Raw genomic sequence first — 23,181 nt, forward strand, 5'->3', positions numbered from 1 at the left:
AGAAATACTAAGATCTAAGTAAAAGTATAGTGTTAAAGTACTCAGATACAAGTAAAAGTCCTGCATGCAAAATTTGAGTTACGCGTAACTTTTTTTGAGTAAAAGTAGCGTCAAAATGCACTTAAAGTACAAAAAGTGTACAAAGTAGCCTACTTAGCATGCGGGATGTCCGTTATAGAATAACCACTGGATTATAAATATTGAACATTATATATTATATTGAAATCTGTTTAAAGGTGGAGCTTTAACTATATAATGCTAGCTTGTGGATTTCCCTTATCTTAACTTATACATCATATTTAATTTGTTGATTGTAACTTGTGTTATTGAATTTGCAATTATTCTAAAGTTAACAAATAAATATGTGGAGTAAACAGTATTAAAAATACCTCTCCAGTGAGGTGGAGTAGAAGTATAAAGTAACATATAATGGAAATACTCCAATAAAGTACTGATCAAACTACATTGTAAAAAAGTAAAGAGATTTATGTTAGAAAATCAAAACATTGCTAAAGTGCAGAGCCGAGAAAACAAATCAAATACCAGCTAACCATGAAGATAAAGGCATTTTATAGTTGACTAAACTTTCCCTGCTGTGTGTAGTTACCACCACTAGATAGCAGCAGAATACAGACATCTGTTTACAGTAATTCAAAGCCCTTTTTTTTGTTAACCTTTGCAATTCAGTGTATCAGACAACAGCTCACTTTATTGCTATAGCTTATGTGATCAGCTCTGATATCATTTATTATTTTTCCATAGTCTAAATTGTCTTGAACTGATTGACTCCCCTGTAAGGCAAGGCCTTGAACTGATTGACTCCCCTGTAAGGCAAGGCCTTGAACTGATTGACTCTGATTGACTCCCCTGTAAGCTGCATAAAGTCCTGTGCCACAGATTGAAATGAAAATAAATTAAAAAAAAGTTAACTTTTTTATCCAAAAGATGAATTTGATGGTGCACACGGCATTCATTTGACAGAATCTTAATTTAATCTTATTTAAATGTTCATTAAATAAATTAATAGTTACTAAGACACTGCCTTGAAGTTAAACAAAAATTATTATTTTTAACTGTTTTTTTAAAAAGTTAACTAATTAATAAATTAATCAGTTAACTTTTTTATATCTTCACAGTATATTTTATGTGCATATACAGTCGTCTGGTTTATATAATAATATGATGCAATATTTCTCCCACTGACACATCAGCCTGTCTAATGTTCACAGGTGTTACAGTATGTAAACTGGTTCCATTGGTACCAGGTGAATAGATATCAAGTTCACCCGCAATGACCTGTTCAGCTTAATGTGTGGTACATAGTTACTTCACTGCTGTATTTAAGTATAATATGGATGTACTTGTACTTACGTTTTTCCATTTTTGCTTCTTTATACTTCTATTCTACTACATTTCAGAGGGAAACATGATTAATTTTACTCCACTACATTTATTTAATCACTTTAGTTCTAGTTAATAATTTGTTCTAGTTCTAGTTCTAGTTCCAGATTTAAAAAAAATATGACCAGCTTCTAAAATACGATGCATTGTTAAAGATAAAACTGCTTAATGGTAAGATGTTAAAAATGATCTCCACCTTGACAAGCTGATCCTAACACATTAGTCATGCATCAATAATATAGATGATAAATATGACACTATGATAGGACCCGATCTGATCTGATACTTGAAGTACATTGATTCTTATAATACTTCTGGATTTTAACTTCGGTAAAACTTTGGACTACAGGACTTTTACTTGTAATTAAGTATTTTGTTATACTTGATCTCAATTTTTTTTATGTCAATTAACAAACATAAGTATGTTAAATATAGCAAATTATCAAATAACAAAAGCACACAACTTCTTTTTTATATTTAATAATGTTGCACAATACAAAACAACACTTGCATTTGTCTGTTGAGCCACACTTCCCTTGAATTCATTGTTTCAATAAATATCAAGGCAGACTTGAAGAGTTAAACAGCCTATAACCTACCCGATATGCAAAGGAATCATAAAACATCTTCACATCAAAACATCTTTCATTCTTAACACATTTTTGCTTTGCACATAAAAAGCAGCCAATCAGTTCAGTCAGAATGACTCGTAGCATATAACTGGCCCAGATTTGCAATAGGAGAAAAGGCAAAAGGTAGACAATATCTGATATGGACCGCATACTTTAGTAAGTAAATATATAAAAACACTAATTGTCGGGAAATCCAATATAGAGTATGAAAAATATAAATAGAACTTTGTCTGTTCAATCAATCTATACAAAACAATTTACTAGCGATAAGAAATTTATATTGTTTAATGACCTACTTAACAATTTTTATACATTATTTTTTTATAAAAAAGATATGCTGGAAAAAAGATTATGATGTCCATGAGGAAGTAGCTTCTCTCCTCCTTGTTTGATGAATTTCGCATACCAAATTGTACCTTGTCCTCAAAGTCATGACTCTTAGATGTATGAGCCATTCAGCTTCACAACAGCCAGGCCAGAAATGCAGTTAATATTGAGATTACTGATCGAAGTAAAGTTATCTTCATTACTTGTCCATGTCATATATATGGACTAAGCGGTTTGCAAAGGCACTGTGATGCAGCAACGTCAAATTAAACAGTTCCTACATGTTAGTTTAGGACATAAAGACCCATTTAGGAAAACATATGTTTGTTTCTTACAGATTTGAACAATATAAACTAGTCACCACTTTGACTTTGGTGCAGCGGTGACACCTAAACACACTTTTTCTTCTTCTTTTTTAAAGAAATCTGCCGTAGATTTGGGATTAGTGTGCACATACACAATTGACTGACAATAAAGATTCAATAATAATAGTGGAATTAAGATTCCACACAGAAGCTTTAATCTTCAAAGCTCAATAAAAACTGCCTATTTCTGGCAAGGCTAGTGGAAGTAGGACTGCAGGGTACCGCGGCGGCGGACATCAGTTGTCCAGCAGTGGAAGCCACCACCCAGGGAGTTGGCATGGCGAATATTCACCTTTATGGTCTTGATACCTGCAACAAAAACACATTTATGTCGTATTTTCTTCACAAATGAAGGTCCGAACATCTGTTGAAATCAACCTTAAATGATGCAGAAACACGACTCACCGAGACTCTCGAACATTTTCTGAATGGTGCCCTCGTTGGCGTCAACCATCACGCGCTTCTCATCCAACATCAGGACGTTCATGGACAGCCATTTGGAGGACATCCACAGTGGATGGCCTGCATGGAGAGAAAGGGAGAAAGGAGGAGGGGGGGGGGGGTTTAAACCAAAAACCTTAGAATGTGTGTTTTGTTTATCTGTAAGAGAAGGTCAACACCCACCGTCAGGCATCAGAGGTGTCGGAGGTTTCACAATAGTCCATCCGGCCTTCTGGAACATTTCGATCTGAGGTCGAGGACAAAGAGCAGCAGTCAACGAGGAGCGCTCCGAGTTAAGATATCAGTCCACAAGAGAGCAGCACAGGACATGGTGAGAAATGAGAAGCAGCCTTTCCAGTCCTACAGTACCTGGCGACATGGACGATCAGGGTTCGACAGCACCAGCCCCGGACCGATGATGTTAAAAGTTGCATCAATGTGCATGGGGTTGGGGTCCTTGAAAGAGATGATGTGGACATTGTAGTCTGGAGCCAGATGGCGGCGCATCCACTCAATTCCCATGTAATTTGTAACCTGCAAGACAACAGGAGGTTTGAGGAAGTCGCCCTTAAACTTCTGTCCACCTGTATATGTTCTGAGTGAGTCATGCACACACAGAAAGAGAAAGGCCTCTGTAAGTCATCTAGAGATTAGCAGCGGCTAATGTTGCTTTATCTAATCTCCATTCACTCACCACGTGGCCGACATTTCAGCAATAGACGTTGAAACTATAGACTTCAGAATTTGTACCTGAGGGGCATTAAGAAAGTCCCCCTCCATATCAGACAGCAGACATGTGCACAAATGTAAAACAGCATTCATACTTGACTCCTCTGGACAAACAGGTCCCTCCCAGCTCGGATGAAGTCGGCGGCATCGAAGCAGGGCTCGTGCTCTGTGGTCACAAACTTCCCCTCGGCAGCCAGCTTGTGTCTGTCCTCCACCGTGCGGATGGGGTAGTCCTGAAAGACATACGCAATAATGATTTACACTCAGTCTACACGTTTAACGTCCTAATCTCACAAGATAAGGCCTCACCTGATCATACAGCTCATCGGCCATGGTGGGTTTAGGAGCAGTGGTCCATTTAGCACCGTTTTTGAAGTACTCCTTGATCAAAGGTCTGTAAGCTCTGTACTCAAAGAAACGAGCCCTCCAGGCCATCGGAGCCTCGATGATCTCGTTCCCCACAACCAGGAGGATGTCTCTGGGCATGGCAGCATACATGCCTGTGATTGGATTACACAAAATATTCAACAAAAAACAATGTGAAACATCGACTTCTGTTATATTCACATCAACTGTGTAACTAAAAGTGGCATTACAGAATAAAAATACTGAATTATAAGCCTTTCAAACTTTGACTTAATTCAAAGTATTATCCGTTAAATGTACTCAAAGCATCAAAAGTAAAAGTGTTCAGTGGAGGGGAGTAAAAAGGAGAATATTTCCCTCTTGAATGTGATGGAGTAGAGGTATACGGTAGCAGTAAATGGAGATACTTGAGTAAAGTACCGAATTATTGGTACTTTAATTATTACTCATTCACACACACATTTAAAACATTCAGTGTAATTATATATTAATAGGCTCATCAGAGAGTTATACCTCTGCTTTGTCTATTTCTCTACCTGATGATGTGAAGTCTGGAGTTTTATATTCATCCAACCATTCCAGGGGCTCCGGCCTCCTCACAGTGACGCCCTCGTGATGTAGAATATTGCACATTTCCTCAATCTCAGCAACAGCTTTTTTCAAGTGGTCCGCAGGAAAAGACTGGCCCCCGTATGTCTGGTAGAAGGGCCAATACTTCTCATATGTGTTAGCCTGTGGAGAGGTTCACAATATGACAACCTGGACTTGATCTCATTGTCTAATGTCTCATTTCACAGGTTTAGAGCTTACTTTCACTTCCACAGTGAAGGGAGGCACACAGGCGTTCTCAGCGCGACCCACGATCACCTCCTCAAGAGGGTCCCATTCATTGTAGCTGCACACGGGACATTCCTGCAGGACAGGCTCAGTAACGTGTTCGGCTGCACGTTGCGGCTGTGCAGCTGCTGCACTGGAAGTGCTCTGGAAGGCCCTCTGCACCCATCCAGTCACCGCCCGGCCCAGCTGCCAAGGGAAGAAAAAAGGAGTGTGACTCTCTTCTTTTCTTCTTTCTTTTTTTAAATGTTGTGCAGCACAAACATTTCCGTTAATTTTGTGACATTACTGAGAAACACTTTTGTACATTTAAAAAAAAGATTACATTTTCAGATAAAAACAAACAATTTGCATGTATATATATATATATATGTATATACAAAAACTAGCTATCAAAACTATGTGTTTGTTTGTCGGTTATTCTATATAATCTCCAGATATAAAACTGAAATTAGAAGTGAAAGAAAATCAATAACTTGTCTGAAGAAAACGAATAAAAAACGAATAAAAACACAGTAAGACAGTATAGGCTGATAAAAGTAACTAGGCTGATTTGTTTGGTGCTAAAGTACACGTGTTGGTACATATACAGTACAGAGGGAGAGAGAGCGAGAGAGAGAGAGAGAGAGAGAGAGAGAGAGAGAGAGAGAGAGAGAGAGAGAGAGAGAGAGAGAGAGAGAGATTTTGGTCATCTGCTGGCTCAGGAGCAGCTCCAGTGTCACTGAGTCTGGGAGCGCATCTGTTGCAAACAGCTGTTCGCTGTCACTCAGTGACCAACACAGACAACTGGACAACTGAAACACTCGATCAGAGAAAACAAAGCAATCAATCAATGAATGAATCTGATCTCGAGTGAAAGAAGCTGCTCAGCTAGTGAAGAAACATATTTCCTTTATTCACGCTTTATGTGCTTTTGTAGTTCTATCTATTCTATTTTAGGAAGGAGGAGAAAGAAGAAAAAAAAAAAGAAGAAAAACGAATAAGCCCGACACCACCATGATACCAACCATTGCTCCGATCAGATGGGCAGCCTCGGCCCCCCTGCTACCTCCTCTCAGACACCTGACTCGCAGCATTGTCCAATATGAGCGTCAATGTAATGTAACCAAACGGCAGCGCAGGATCCACCTCTCTGCTCGCGAATGAAGACGCCTCAGCGCCCAGCCCGCTTTATAGCGGCGGGCCTACGTGCCTCTTAGACTATTGGTCGCTTTCATGTCGTGGGGCAACGTGACTTGAGAAAAAGTATTTCTGAAACACGATTCCTGACGCGCCAGCAAATTCTTATCAACTGGACTACTTGGTGTTAAACGTTTCCAAGGACAGGATCTGAAAATGTATCAAGAATTTATTTCATTGTGCAGAAACTTTGTGTTGCCCTCCTCCTTAGTTAATTGTGCTGAATGAATAAGGAACGTAAGTATTGGCATTTCATAAATAAACTTAAATGACTGGAATTGTGTTTGCTTCATAAAAAGCCACACATTTAGCCTCTTTAGTGATTACATGTATTTACTTATTAATATTTCCTGTATTCATTTTAAATGAAGGCCACTGGTAAAACGTATTAAAAAATAACACATCTGCCTTTACTGTGTAATGCTTATGTGACTGTAGTGTAATATAGTAATAACATCAACAGTATAATATTGGCATCATATTGTTTGATAAAATTCCCAAGCACACTCTGGAAAAGCACAGCAAAGGGTGAAAATGAGTGGACACAAAAAAAAAATAGATATCCTTGTGCAGGCTGTGTCACCACATGCTCCACTGGACTGTGCTCACAAGAGTTTCGCAACCCAGAGACCTCAGTGACCTCTGATATCCTGCCCTCTGGAAAAAAAACATCTCTGGCTGATGCCCAGGGTTCATAGGATATACGCACTGAGGATGCCTTCAGCTTGAATGTAAAGCTCATGTTGTATACTCCTGTTTTAATTCTTTCCTTGTTTAATTCAGAATTTCAGTGTAAAATTAAGATAAGTGAAATTAGAGAAAGGATGAATAAATATTTCCATCTACTGACTACATGGCTGTACACAAGACAGAGAAAAAAACTATACTATAAGCTTTGATAGAGCGGCAGCAACTCTCTCAAAAACTGAAATCATTAGGGGGTTTAGCTCAGGAGGTGGAGCGGGTTGGCTTGCAACCGCAAGATTGAGTGCCTGGTGTTCCTGAGCAAGACACCTCACCCCAATTGCTCCTGACGAGCTGGCTGTCACCCTGCGTGGTTGACTACGCCGTCGAAAGTCTGCGTGAATGGGTGAATGTCAGTCATTACTGTAAAGCGCTTTGGACGAAAGCGCTTTATAAATGAGATCCATTTACCATTATTCATCTTTGTGAAGTCTCACAATCAGACTTTTCAATTCCTCTGGCATTTATTTTCCACGTGGAGCCTTGATGCAGGCATGCAGATCGACACATCTCATAGGTCGCGCTGAGATCCTTGAGACAGCAATCCAAAAGGAAAAAGAATTGAAAAGGTGAGGACATAATATCTGATAATATTCGAATGTAGAGGCCTACTAAATTACTTGCGTTTAAGTACCCAAAAGGGTCTATTATCAGGGTTTATGACCCAGGTGGGGTTTGCGACCCATGCAAGGTTTAGATAAACATCAGAGTTTACGACTTCCATCCCTGTGAACTGAGTGAAAACACACCCACAGAAGATGGATAAATATCATGTTTGTCTCACAGCACAATGAGTCTTCACCTTGTAACAGACCAGCATGTTGCTCTGTGAATTCTCCTCTTGATCAAGATTAAATCCCTGTTTGGACCTTGAGCTGACTCTGATCTCCTTCCTCCAGTTCTAAACCATCGGGTAATTATTTTAACAGCCCCCAGTTCAGGAGGACTGATCTGGACTAGACGTAGGGGCTAGTCACCCTTTCAATATCTGGAGAATGATCTCTCATTGAAAGGTCCCAACTGGCTGAGCGCAGTTTAACTTTTTATCCGATTTTATCCAGGGTCCATAACGGCAGCTGAGAACGCATTAAAGGAGCTAACGAGGAGTTGGCCCCCAAGTTCAGGAGGACTGATCTGGATCAGATGTAAGGGCTTATCACCCTTTCAATGAAAAAGAAAAGAAAATGCAGAAGAATGGCAATTCCGACCAGAGGACAGATTTGTACTCAGGGCTCCCAAGTTTTGTAATTTAGTTCAGCGTGAGATTTTGGCTGAAGGTACGTGTCCACAGGCAGTGTTGTATCCACGCTTCCCATTCATTGTCTATGTAAGAAGCCGTGCAATGCTTCGCGTCGCGGCGAGTGACGGGGCGTCGCCTCCCGCAAGCTCTCGAAAATCTTTTAAACTGACCGTTGTTGATCTAAAATAAAGACTCAGCAACTGCATAAAATGTTTTCAGAAACACATTTCGGTGAACTATTTTCATAAAATAAGAGAAAATATTTTTTTAATTATCCCGGTTATTTGTTTGCGTGAGAAATACTAGATGTGGCGTGTGAACAGGTTGGAATGTGTATGTCTCACACTCACTGCACAGACCCCTGATAAACTGCATTTAGTTTTAATTAAAATAAGGCTGGAGGATGTTCAACTCATTTTATGCTCCACTTTTTTCGCTGTTAAGTCATTTCAAAGCCGTTTTTCTCCGCAAAGCTTTGCCTCACAGAGAAGTAACATATCTTTGGAAAGTTCAAATCATGTGTATTCGTTTAATGGTCTCCGCATGTCGTTAGGAGGCATAGTTTGTGAGTTATTCGACCGAGAATACGCGGTGTTTTTGCCGCGAATTAGCATCAAAGTCAACGTTAAAGTAAGCTAACGTTAGCCTCCAGCTGCAGCAACCAAGTCATTTTTAAAGCTGTTTTTCTCCGCGAAGCACAGAGAAGTTACTTCTATCTTTGGAAAGCTCAAATCATGTGTATTAATTTAATGGTGTCACATGTCGTTAGGAGACATAGTGTGTGAGTTATTCGACCGAGAATATGCGGTGTTTTTGCCGCGAATTAGCATGAGAGTCAAAGCAAGCTAACATTAGCCTCCAGCTGCAGCAACTAACTCATTTCAAAGCTGTTTTTCTCCGCGAAGCTTTGCCTCACAGAGAAGTAACTTATATCCATGGTTGTCTTTGCTTATTGTTTACAGGTGCTTCTTGGGCATTAACCCAGAGATGGGGTCCACGTCGAAGAAGAAGCATGGAGCCATCAATCCAAATGTGAGCACTCTACAAAGAAAGCTTGTTGACTTCGAGTACACAGTTTAAATGTGAAATAGTTGCATAGTATATGTCAGAAAGTTCATATTGTATATGTTCACAAGTTGTTGATTTTTTATACTGTATTTTTATACTGTATATGTTTAGAAGTTTTTGTAAATTGACGTTTGTAAATTCGATAGCGATTTAATATTGATTGATTCATGTCAAAGAAGACTGTCAAGGCTGACAGTGGGGATTCAAATGTTTGGTGGTTTATTGAATATTAATAGTTAAAAAAGATTGGTTGATTTATAGACAGGGAATGAATATATCGGCAAAATGTAAATTCATGTTTATGTTGTAAAATTGTGTGCCCCAAGGGGAGGGCGCAAAGGTAAACATCTGAGTTGTTCCACATGTGTGAAGCAGAACTTGTTTCATGTTGATCCATTTGTCTTGTGGCCCTTTTTAGTGTTGAAAATAGTGGAATGTTGCTTCTGAGCGATAATCCCTCCAATCATCTGTATTCCAGATTATTCAAGCATTTGACCTTTTCCATGATCTTAACCTACTTTTTTTGGGAGAAAATGCCCCGCCCCACTCAACACAATCCTTATTGGCACAACATTCCCCATTTTGCAGACCCTGGCTGCACTTTTTTTTTTTTTTTTTTACAGTTCTCGTGGCTTTTAAAGGAGAAAACACGATGGAGGTGTATTTGATTTCTGTTCTTTAAGTAGGCGTCCTCCTCGTCATACCGTTCGCACTCAGAACTGTGTCCCCTTATCTTTGGATGGATATTGTGTATTTCGGGGATCTGATGCGGATTTTATTGAAGTTTGTGTCGTGGCGCAGAAGGAGACCGTCCTTCTTTGTCTTGGACCGGTTCTTGGAGCAGCAAAGCAGCCAACGCGCTGCTGGCTCAGCCCGGGTATGAAGCCGGGGACACCGTGGCGCTTTTCATGGGGAACGAGCCCGCCTTCCTGTTCACCTGGCTGGCCCTGGCCAAACTGGGCTCTCCCGTGGCTCTGCTCAATCACAACATCCGGGCCAAGTCTCTGCTGCACTGCTTCAACTGCTGCAAGGCCAAAGTGTTGATAGCGGCCTCAGGTAGGAGCTCACAGCAAACCAGACACACCTGCAAAAAGCAGTTAAGCCATTAAGATTGCATGTTGCTGTCAAACGTAATGATGGTTTCCGGTTTCAGTTACTTTGACCTCGGTCATGCGTAAAGGTTGTTTTGAAATAGTACAGCAAACAAATGATTAAAGTATTTTGTACAGTTATTTTTCTTCTTTTTCAGTTTTCAAACTTTTGGGGAAGTATTTCCATCACAGTGACCGCTACACACATTTCATCTGAATGCAACCATTTCAATGTAAACTGATTTTATATCCGATTGAAGTTTAAATTTCAAGCTCATGTTAATAATAAGGGTTTTCGTAGAGATGATATAGAGCATCTCAAGACTCTTTCTTGTTACTGGAACAGCTACTAACAGATGAGTTATGTAAATTGTATTTTATTAGGCTGACTTTAACATTACTTGTGTTTTCTGTAAAGCTTCACATTTCATTGCCAACAATGGGCCAGTATCTACATATTGGTGATGGAGTCGGTCATGATTGGTGTGTACGTCTCTTTCCAGAGCTGAAGGAAGCAGTGGAGGACGTGTTGCCTTCACTGACGGAGCAGGGCGTCTCCGTCCTCCTGATGACCCAACACTGCAACACACCTGGGATGGAGAGCTTCTCTGATAAAGTGGACGAGGCAGCGGACACACCGCTCCCTCGATCTCTCAGATCACACGTCACGTTCAAAAGTCCTGCAGTTTATATTTACACCTCCGGAACTACAGGTAGTCTTTCAGTTTCACGTGATAATCCGTTCCCACGGCAACACGTCAGTTTCTTCGGCTGTCAAGGTGTTTGTGTCTTGTTGTATTTCAGGTCTACATAAACATGAGGCTGGTTGCTGCAAAATGCTAAACCGAACTGAGCTGGTGCCCCTGCTCCTCCTCCTCCTTTCCTGGCCCTGTGCTAAACTCAATGAAAGAGTCTTTTGTCGCTGTGAACCAGGAATCTGAACAGAGCTGGGTGAAACAAAAACAGCTTACCTCTACTTTCTAACTGTTTTTTCTAAATAGGCTAAAGTTCACATCGCTATTATATGTCTGGGTAAGCAGCCTGCAGCTACACAGATATAAGGAGATATCCAACACCAGAACAATAACTGTCCTGTTGCGCAGTACACACAGTTCAATGGCATACAGTTTAATATTGTTGGCATAAGTGTTCAATAATTCAAGTTAAAATATAATGTAGAATTAACTAGGATTGTTACCATTAATACAATAGTGATGTTTGCAGATCTAATACACCTGAAATGTATTAGTCAGTCATTTAAAAAATATATCCCCAATATGCATTCTGTCTTTGTTTAAATGGGCATCACATATTTTTTTATCATGTTTAGAAATTAATCTGATCCTCCTGAAGCACATTTCTATGTAAGCTCATCATGGAATTTTCTTTTTGTTGTCTTATTGTGAAGGGTCAACTATCATTCTGAAGAGGAAGTTCTCTGCTTCTCGGTTCTGGGACGACTGCAGGAAACACAGTCTGACTGTTGTGCAGTACATAGGAGAGGTGAAGGCTCCACACAGCCCTTGTTAATTCTCCAAAAAAGAGCTTTGAGAATCTTACACTATGCCAACTACAGGGCACACACTAATCAGTTATTTATCGAATCAAGAATACTCAAACTATGACTTAATAAACTATCGCACAGTACAAATGATGTACAAGGCTGCTAGAAAAAGCCTCCCTCACAACCTGCAAATACTCTTCCTAGAAAGAGAGGAGAGACACAATCTTAGAGGGAACATGTTTTTCAGTCAAAGGAAGGTACGAACTACGTTAAAATCCTTTTACTTATCGGTCACAGGTGTTAGACAATGGAATGTGTTAGAAGAACAAGTCAAAAAATCAGCAACACTAAGTGTCTTCAAGAAAAAGTATGTAAATTCAACCGTTGACCGGTACAGATTATTGCATGAGAGTTGAAAAAGGTCTGAGGCACGAATCAGCAGACATGGTGTTGTGTCGGGATGGGAGCATAACTAATGAACATTCTGTACCCAAACAATAAGTTGAACCTGAGAAGCTTGTATGGTACGATGTCAGTTGTACGTAGCAGGGAGTACAGCTCTCTGTACCACCTACTGCTGTAACATGTTATGTCAAATGTCACAAGTAAAAGAAAATGTTATGTCAAATGGAAAATGCTAAAGATAAGATAATATTATGATGACGATTTTATCCTGTGGGTAATGGGGGCGGGACATTTACATTTACATTTAGGTCATTTAGCAGACGCTTTTGTCCAAAGCGACTTACAATAAGTACATTTGTCAAAAGAAGGAAACAAGGAAACCACAACGAATCATTGCCGATAAAGTAAGAGCTAAAAATAGAACAAGTGTTAGGTCCTCATCTGAGTAAACTAGTAGTTCAAGAGCAACAGTGCTACGATCAGAGTGCTATAGGTAAGGTTTTTTTTTTTTTTTTTTTTTTTTTTGGGGGGGGGGGGGGGGGGGGGTGTTAGTGGGTCATGCTAGTCGAGGTGAAGTCTGAACAGGTGAGTCTTGAGCCTTTTTCGGAAAATGGCAAATGACTCAGCTGTCCTGACATTAGTCGGGAGTCTGGACTTTGCTGAGCGACATTTGTTTGATTTCAGCGATGGTGGTACCAGCCGGCCAGCTGAAGTAGAGGAGCGAAGTGCTCGCTTCGGGGCATGAGGTTTGACCAGTGTTTGAAGGTAGATGGGTGCCGTTCCATTGATGGCCCTGAAGGCCAGTGTCATCGTCTTGAATTGGATGCGTGCTGCAACAGGGAGCCAGTGGAGGTCACGGAGGAGGGGGGTCACATGGGAGAATTTGGGTAGATTGAAGATAAGGCGTGCTGCAGCGTTCTGGATACGCTGCAATGGTTTAATCGCAGAGGCCGGGAGTCCGGCCAGGAGAGAGTTGCAGTAGTCAAGGCGGGAGATGACCAGTGCTTGGACCAAGAGTTGCGTTGCATCCTTTGTGAGGAAGGTCCGAATCCTGCGGATGTTGTAGAGGGCAAATCTGCAGGATCGGGCCACAGCAGTGATGTTGGGGGTGCAGGATAGTTGGTCATCGAGGATTACACCCAGGTTCCTCGCAGTTGACGACGGCAATACTGTGATGCCCTCGACAGTGACCGACAGGTCCATGCGAGGGCAGTCTTTCCCTGGGATGAAGAGGAGTTCGGTTTTATTCAGGTTAAGCTTGAGGTGATGTGCAGTTGTCCAGACAGAGATGTCAGCCAGACAGTCCGAGATGCGAGTTGCAATGTGAGTGTCAGAGGACGGGGGAAAAGAGAGGAACAGCTGGGTGTCATCTGCGTAGCAATGGTAGGAGAATCCATGCGATGTAATAACAGAACCTAGTGATCTGGTGTATAGTGAGAACAGAAGCGGTCCTAATACTGAGCCTTGAGGGACACCCGTGTCGAGAGAACAGGGTTTGGACATAGAGCCATTCCATGTGACCTGAAAGGTGCGATTTGTCAGGTATGATGTAATGGGACTAGATAAGCCTTGGCTTCTCCCGCTTTCCCTTTCGGCCATGTGTATTGTATTATTTGAACAAAGTGTGATGATGATGATTTAACTGACATGCCCGAAATAAATAAATAAATAAATAAATAAATAAATGGGTTACCTCTGCACTACACCAAAGGTAAACTGATTATTTTTTCACTTTGTCAGTGTGACATCGTAGAAACGGGTGACAGAATTAGACGGACAAAGGGGTAATGAAATGTACAGACATTAAAGTCCCAGTCGGCAAGTCCGGCGGATGGAGGGCACTCAGAATTTGAATGTTTACAACTCTCAGGCTCCTCCCCCACGAGCACCGAGCTCCTCCCCCTCGACTTCGTGCCCTTTAAAATCCCTTAGATCACGCTACCTTTGAAACGCGGGTCCGATGTTGACTCTGGTTTTATCACGGGCACCGTCTTTCTTTTTTTCCTTCTTTTCCACCAGTGTTTTCTTTTCCTTGGTTGTTTTGGACCTCCTCGTTTCGGTTTTTAACGAGGAATTGGAAGCTTGTTGCTACTTCCCTCCGCCTCCCCCCTGTGATAGTGGAACGACCCGAGCGGGGAGGGGCTCTGTGTCTGCACAAACGCAGCCCTGCGTGCTGATTGGACAGGATGATCCGGTCCAATTGATTTTTGCAAAACAAACAACAGGCTCTACGTGAACGTAGAGGCACGTTTTTTTCTCTAAACCGGATAAACCGGATGATTTACGTTGTTCTATTGGAGCGTAGTGGTGGCTTCAGTGAATATGATAAAAAAAAAAAAATGTTGCCGACTGGGAATTTAACAAAAGCTCTGCTGCAGTGTCTCGATCATGTGACAGTTCAAACTCAACTGAAACACAAACCAGTGGCGTTACTTTGGGGCTGGCAGGAAGTAAAGGTCGCCCTCCCTCTTCATCTGGGGCGGTGGGGACATTTCAATAGAAAATGCCTTCAAGGAAAGTTATTTTTGGACAGAATGTAATTGTACGATTTAAGGGATTTGCAGTTTTAGTCCTCTGTGGTCTTGACGAATGATGTCATGAGTAAACAGTCGTACCTCATCCAAAATATCATGTTGACTGATATATAGGCCATGCCCTATTTCTTAACCTTTATCTCTTCACTGACTGGCAGTATCTCAATTACTAGAGGTATTGGGAGTCAAACAACATCACATAAGGTCTTTGGCGTGGGTGTGCGGGAGCCACGCCTTCTCTGTGCCATCTTCGCCAGTGTAAAAATGCCTTTCCGTTGGAGGCAGCTGCTGAGACAGTGTGCTGTGAACCGGCTGCAGCTAGCTGCTGCTGGGACAGAGCTCGGCAGAGATAACTTTCCAAATCAGTACATTCCCACAGAGCAGCATAGCTGGTTTACAAAAATAGAAATCGTTAAATCTCAAATATCAGGTTCCAGCCTCCTGCGTCATTATCTGTAGGGGTTTTCAACGGCACCAATGAAAATGGCTGCACGTTAATATCATTGCTGATGTGATAAATAGACACGTTTAAACACTGCATACTTTTGCTGATCTCTCAAAGATCCGTCTGCTTCATTTAGGAGTACTGTACTCATTGTACATACATGTATGGCCATTCAGAGTATCCCATTGCATCACATGAAGTGCAGTCTCAATTTACTGCGTGACCCCGTTCGAGTCCGAGGAGGTGGTTTGTCTGTATCTGGTCACCACTAGGAATAGATGCTGACCTTATCTTCGGAAGACCATATCAAGTAACTTGGCAACCAAATTACCTTTTACTAGTCGACTTTCCGGTCACATTTACTACAGTGGACATCACATTAATTACATAAGTTTAAAGGTGAGTTCACTGAAACCCTGTTAAATTACAACAAACTACCGGTACAGCTACAGCTTAGAAGAAACTGTTATTTACCGTGCTGTTATTTATATATACAGTGTATCTAATGTAATCTACAACTGCAGTTTATTATTGCAAGAAATGTTACAATGTTGCAGTGCTGTATAGAATATGAGCTCTACATGATAAAACTGTCACATGTTTGGTTGTCATTTTACTGTTATATTAGGACTGTAATCTCCATAAACAGTTAATTAGTACAGAAGAATGTGATCTTTACACTTTCCTTATGCTTACATGAACAGTAAAGATATTTAAAAAATAATCATAAATCTTCAGCAGCTTTCACCCCTGATGAGTTACATTACAACTATTTCCTCTGTGTTTTATGATGTTTTCACAGTCAATGGATTTTACTTCTGTGACTCGAAATTAGGTATCAAATCATGTGTTTCTGTAGTATAAAATGCTTAACGTACATTACCTTTTATGTGATACAGAGAGAAAATGACAAGGACCATAAAGTGAGACTGGCCATAGGCAACGGTGTCAGAGCAGAGGTATGGAGAGAGTTTCTCAAGAGATTCGGGAACATTCAGGTCTGAGAGTTTTACGCCTCCACAGAGGGAAATGTGGGTTTTGTCAACTACGCAGGGAAAATTGGAGCTATTGGACGAGTTAACTATTTTCATCAGGTAAGAATGAATTAAAATAATTTTTGTCAACATTGTTCCTGTTGTCAATTACATATTTAAAAGTCATTATAGTATATTTGTTGGATTGCATATATTAGAATATAAGAATGCCCAATAAATGCTATGGGAATAATCCGTTTTATTCTATTGTTGGTACAAAGATGCATTGGGCACATCCTACACTCATGTCTTTACTTCTTTACCCCATGTAGAAACTCTTTCCCTTCACTCTGATTAAGTACAACACGGAGTGGGATGAACCGATTCGAGATGGCCTTTGTCTGGAGTCGCCCAAAGGTAATTAGCAAACTTACAGTATACACCAATACAAGTGAGTACACCCTTCTGCAAAATCACTTAGATGTCAAATGTTTCAAAATCGTATCACTTCTCAATAATTGCATTATTTTTAAGTTGACAAATAGAGTATTTACAATGATGAACAATCAAAATCAAATACATGACAAAGACTAAATTGGAAATACAGGCCTCAGTAAACAGTATTTAAAATATACCTCTCCAGTGAGGTGGAGTAGAAGTATAAAGTAACAGATAATGGAAATACTCCAATAAAGTACTGATCAAAATCATACATTGTAAAAAGTAAAGAGATTTATGTTAGGAAATCAAAACATTGTTAAAGTGCAGAGCCGAGGAAACAAATCAAATACCAGCTAACCATGAAGATAAAGGCATTTTATAGTTGACTAAACTTTCCCTGCTATGTGTAGTTACCACCACTAGATAGCAGCAGAATACAGACATGTGTTTACAGTAATTCAAAGCCCTTTTTTCTGTTAACCTTTGCAATTCAGTGTATCAGACAACAGCTCACTTTATTGCTATAGCTTATATGATCAGCTCTGATATCATTTATTATTTTTCCATAGTCTAAATTGTCTTGAACTGATTGACTCCCCTGTAAGCTGCATAAAGTCCTGTGCCACAGATTGAAATGAAAATAAATATTTAAAAAGTTAACTTTTTTATACAAAAGATGAATTTGATGGTGCACACGGCATTCATTTGACAGAATCTTAATTTAATCTTATTTTAATTTTCATTAAATAAAGTAATAGTTACTAAGACTCTGCCTTGAAGTTAAAAGGACTTGGGGACCGACAAATCGGCGACAAATCGGTGGTGTTCAGGTGTGTATTTACCGGCTGGATTCCGAGCAGCGCATCTTAGAGTTTTGAGTCTGACAGAGCAAAGTAAAATTCCGCTGCTAGTCCCTCAAAAAATGGATGATTCATGCGATGCAAGGTTAGTTTTGTTTCAAATATTATTCTATCAACACAGATATGTACATCGACAGTCTAGTGTTTTAATTGATTTGCCTTGGGTGCACTGTGGAGTGGGCAAGACTGTTTTTAATGCCATGCTAACTAGAACCATTGACTTGCGCTAGCCATAGCACAAGCGAACTCGGCAACTAGAAGAACTGAATGAAATGTCTTGAAAACGTCTCCAGACGTCTCGAACACACCGGCTGACTTGGAAAATAGGTCTTATGTCCAAACTTCCGAACTATCCCTTTAAACAAAAGCAATTAATAAATTAATCAGTTAACTTTTTTATATCTTCACAGTATATTTTATGTGCACTTTATTATAATATAATATATAATAAAATGATGCAATATTTCTCCCACTGACACATCAGCCTGTTTAATGTTCACAGGTGTTACGGTATGTAAACTGGTACCATTGGTACCAGGTGAATAGATATCAAGTTCACCCACAATGACCTATTCAGCTTAATGTGTGGTACATAGTTACTTCACTGCTGTATTTATGTATCATTTGGATGTACTTGTACTTACATTTTTCACTGTCCAGTCTTAAAACCCATTTTTATTCCCTGGCTTTCAACTCCACATGAGACTTTACTCCTGTTTTAGTGTTTTTTATTTTTCTTATTGCCTTGCTTTGATTTATTGTTTTATCGTTTCTAATTGTTTTTAAAACAATGTAACACCTGTTTTACTGTCTGTTTTGTTTATTTTAGTGTTTTTAAATAGTTTTATGTCTCTGTACAGCACTTTGTTTTCAAGTACGGTTGTTGTAAAGTGCTATATGAATAAAGTTGAGTTGAGTTGAGTTTTCCAGTTTTGCTTCTTTATACTTCTATTCTACTACATTTCAGAGGGAAACATGATTAATTTTACTCCACTACATTTATTTAATCACTTTAGTTCTAGTTAATAATTTGTTCTAGTTTCAGATTAAAAAAAACATATGACCAGCTTCTAAAATACGATGCATTGTTAAAGATAAAACTGCTTAATGGTAAGATGTTAAAAAAATATCTCTACCTTGGCAAGCTGATCCTAACACATTAGTCATGCATCAATAATATAGATGATAAATATGACACTATGATAGGATGTGATGCGTACATTTTCTCTTGATACTTGAAGTACATTGATTCTTATAATACTTCTGGATGTTTACTTCGGTAAAACTTTGGACTACAGGACTTTTACTTGTATTTCGTTTTACTTGATCTCTATTTTTATATCAATTAACAAACATAAGTATGTTAAATATAGCAAATTATCGAATAACAAAAGCACACAACTTCTTTATTATATTTAATAATGTTGCACAATACAAAACAACACTTGCATTTGTCTGTTGAGCCACACTTCCCTTGAATTCATTGTTTCAATAAATATCAAGGCAGACTTGAAGTGTTAAACATCCTATAACCTACCTGATATGCAAAGGAATCATAAAACATCTTCACATCAAAACATCTGTCATTCTTAACTAGGGTTGCAAAGGGGCGGAAAATTCCCGGTAAATTTACGGAAAGTTTCCGGTAAATTTCCACGGGAACTTAAGCTTGGGAATTTTGGAAATATTCCATATTTGGAAACTTGCCATGGGAATAATGGGAATTAATGGGAATTTAGGGGAACTAACTGGGAATATATTATATCCAAGCATATATATGAACAGAAGTCATAAGAAAACATCCATACAAAATGTTTTCAACAGATATTTCAACAGATTTATTTGAAAGTAGAACAGAACATGTTTTAATTAGTTGTTTCATGGGTGAAGTCAACAACATGTAGACAACACATTAATAACACGTAGACAACACTTAGACAAAACGTTAACAACATGTAGACAACACATAAACAACACTTAGACAACACGTACACAACACATGGACAACATGTTAACAACAGGTAGACAACATGTACACAACAGATTAACAAAACGTAGACAACATTATACAACACGTAGACATGTTAACAACATGTAGACAACACGTAGACAACTTTAGACAACACAGACAACATGTTAACATGTTAACAACATGTAGACAACACGTTAACAACACGTTAACAACACATAGACAACACGTAGACAACACGTTAACAACACATAGACAACACGTAGACAACAGACAACATGTTAACAACACGTAGACGAAATGTTAACAATACGTAGACAACACGTTAACAACCTGTTAATAACGCGTAGACAACCTGTTAATAACACGTAGACAACACGTAGACAACCTGTTAATAACACGTAGACAACCTGTTAATAACACGTAGACAACACGTAGACGACACGTTAACAACACTTAGACAACACCTAGACAACACGTAGACAACATGTAGACAACACGTAGACAACCTGTTAACAACACGTAGACAACACGTAGACGACATGTCAACAATACATAGACAAAACGTTAACAACACGTATGCAACACCTTAACAACACTTAGACAACACCTAGACAACAGGTAGACAACACATGGACAACACGTATACAACACGTTAACAACATGTTAACAACACGTAGACAACACGTTAACAACACTTAGACAACACCTAGACAACACTTAGACAACACCTAGACAACACAAAACGTATACAACATGTTAACAAAGACAACACGTAGACAGCACGTAGACAACACGTAGACAACACTTAGACAACCTGTTAACACGTAGACAACACGTAGACAACATGTAGACAACACGTAGAAAACACGTAGATGACACGTTAACAATATGTAGACAACACGTTAACATGTTAACAACACGTTGACAACACGTAGACAACATGTTAACAACATGTTAACACGTATACAACACGTTAACAACACTTAGACAACACCTAGACAACAGGTAGACAACACATGGACAACACGTATACAACACGTTAACAACATGTTAACAACACGTAGACAACACGTTAACAACACTTAGACAACACCTAGACAACACTTAGACAACACCTAGACAACACATGGACAACACGTATACAACATGTTAACAACACAGACAACACGTAGACAACACGTAGACAACCTGTTAACACGTAGACAACACGTAGACAACACGTAGACAACATGTAGACAACACGTAGAAAACACATAGATGACACGTTAACAATATGTAGACAACACGTTAACATGTTAACAACACGTAGACAACGTGACAACGTGAAAAATTGAAGCGGTGACAACGCGGTCTACGTGTTGTCAACGCTTCACGTCAATGAACTGGAAATAATGCTGCCTGTGGAAACGTACCTTCAGCCAAAATCTCACGCTGAACTAAATTAAACACTCGAGAGCACTGATGCCATTCTCCTGTTTTGAGGACTAGTTTGATTATTTGGAAAGTTGTCTGTTTCCCCGTGTTGCAAGAAGAAGAAGGATACATCTGTCATTCTTAACTAGGGTTGCAAAGGGGCGGAAAATTCCCGGTAAATTTACGGAAAGTTTCCGGTAAATTTCCACGGGAACTTAAGCTTGGGAATTTTGGAAATATTCCATATTTGGAAACTTGCCATGGGAATAATGGGAATTAATGGGAATTTAGGGGAACTAACTGGGAATATATTATATCCAAGCATATATATGAACAGAAGTCATAAGAAAACATCCATACAAAATGTTTTCAACAGATATTTCAACAGATTTATTTGAAAGTAGAACAGAACATGTTTTAATTAGTTGTTTCATGGGTGAAGTCAACAACATGTAGACAACACATTAATAACACGTAGACAACACTTAGACAAAACGTTAACAACATGTAGACAACACATAAACAACACTTAGACAACACGTACACAACACATGGACAACATGTTAACAACAGGTAGACAACATGTACACAACAGATTAACAAAACGTAGACAACATTATACAACACGTAGACATGTTAACAACATGTAGACAACACGTAGACAACTTTAGACAACACAGACAACATGTTAACATGTTAACAACATGTAGACAACACGTTAACAACACGTTAACAACACATAGACAACACGTAGACAACACGTTAACAACACATAGACAACACGTAGACAACAGACAACATGTTAACAACACGTAGACGAAATGTTAACAATACGTAGACAACACGTTAACAACCTGTTAATAACGCGTAGACAACCTGTTAATAACACGTAGACAACACGTAGACAACCTGTTAATAACACGTAGACAACCTGTTAATAACACGTAGACAACACGTAGACGACACGTTAACAACACTTAGACAACACCTAGACAACACGTAGACAACATGTAGACAACACGTAGACAACCTGTTAACAACACGTAGACAACACGTAGACGACATGTCAACAATACATAGACAAAACGTTAACAACACGTATGCAACACCTTAACAACACTTAGACAACACCTAGACAACAGGTAGACAACACATGGACAACACGTATACAACACGTTAACAACATGTTAACAACACGTAGACAACACGTTAACAACACTTAGACAACACCTAGACAACACTTAGACAACACCTAGACAACACAAAACGTATACAACATGTTAACAAAGACAACACGTAGACAGCACGTAGACAACACGTAGACAACACTTAGACAACCTGTTAACACGTAGACAACACGTAGACAACATGTAGACAACACGTAGAAAACACGTAGATGACACGTTAACAATATGTAGACAACACGTTAACATGTTAACAACACGTTGACAACACGTAGACAACATGTTAACAACATGTTAACACGTATACAACACGTTAACAACACTTAGACAACACCTAGACAACAGGTAGACAACACATGGACAACACGTATACAACACGTAAACAACATGTTAACAACACGTAGACAACACGTTAACAACACTTAGACAACACCTAGACAACACTTAGACAACACCTAGACAACACATGGACAACACGTATACAACATGTTAACAACACAGACAACACGTAGACAACACGTAGACAACCTGTTAACACGTAGACAACACGTAGACAACACGTAGACAACATGTAGACAACACGTAGAAAACACATAGATGACACGTTAACAATATGTAGACAACACGTTAACATGTTAACAACACGTAGACAACGTGACAACGTGAAAAATTGAAGCGGTGACAACGCGGTCTACGTGTTGTCAACGCTTCACGTCAATGAACTGGAAATAATGCTGCCTGTGGAAACGTACCTTCAGCCAAAATCTCACGCTGAACTAAATTAAACACTCGAGAGCACTGATGCCATTCTCCTGTTTTGAGGACTAGTTTGATTATTTGGAAAGTTGTCTGTTTCCCCGTGTTGCAAGAAGAAGAAGGATACATCTCTACACAATTATGAACAATGCTGTTTGCTTAGTGCATGTACCTTCAAAGAGGTACATATGCATTCATCATATAAAAGGCATACAGTTTAAAACTACTTCTCATTAACTCACTTTCAACGTTGTTTGAAGCTAAATGTAGGGAGGG

At 39.4% G+C, this 23,181-nt stretch overlaps 1 protein-coding gene and 1 pseudogene across 2 annotated transcripts; one reads left to right on the top strand and one right to left on the bottom strand.

The window, feature by feature from the left end:
* Positions 1-1,896: 1,896 nt before the first annotated feature.
* gatm (glycine amidinotransferase (L-arginine:glycine amidinotransferase)) lies at positions 1,897-6,266 on the bottom strand. The gene is made up of 9 exons (XM_084012675.1): positions 6,103-6,266; positions 5,072-5,284; positions 4,798-4,993; positions 4,205-4,395; positions 3,991-4,128; positions 3,536-3,700; positions 3,350-3,413; positions 3,131-3,247; positions 1,897-3,034 (listed from the first exon to the last, which is right to left on the bottom strand). Exons 1-9 carry the CDS (start codon positions 6,169-6,171, stop codon positions 2,922-2,924), a joined length of 1,266 nt encoding a protein of 421 aa, XP_083868801.1. The 5' UTR covers positions 6,172-6,266; the 3' UTR covers positions 1,897-2,921.
* A 3,501-nt stretch (positions 6,267-9,767) lies between these two features.
* Positions 9,768-16,704, top strand: LOC311010459 (long-chain fatty acid transport protein 2-like; annotated as a pseudogene). Its single transcript, XR_014599264.1, has 7 exons — positions 9,768-10,382; positions 10,921-11,130; positions 11,222-11,341; positions 11,826-11,920; positions 15,606-15,704; positions 16,205-16,399; positions 16,612-16,704. The product of XR_014599264.1 is annotated as a long-chain fatty acid transport protein 2-like (transcript).
* Positions 16,705-23,181: the final 6,477 nt, after the last annotated feature.

Source organism: Eutrigla gurnardus (genome assembly GCF_963514095.1).
Source record: "Eutrigla gurnardus genome assembly, chromosome: 1".
NCBI classification, from domain to species: domain Eukaryota; kingdom Metazoa; phylum Chordata; class Actinopteri; order Perciformes; family Triglidae; genus Eutrigla; species Eutrigla gurnardus.

Coding starts and splice junctions, on each gene's coding strand:
- gatm (XM_084012675.1), bottom strand. CDS start 6,171: ATGCTGCGAGTCAGGTGTCTGAGAGGAGGTAGCAGGGGGGCCGAGGCT. Junction 4,396..4,797: donor TCCAGACTTCACATCATCAG/GTAGAGAAATAG, acceptor ATCCAATCACAG/GCATGTATGCTGCCATGCCC. Junction 3,035..3,130: donor GAAAATGTTCGAGAGTCTCG/GTGAGTCGTGTT, acceptor TTTTTGTTGCAG/GTATCAAGACCATAAAGGTG.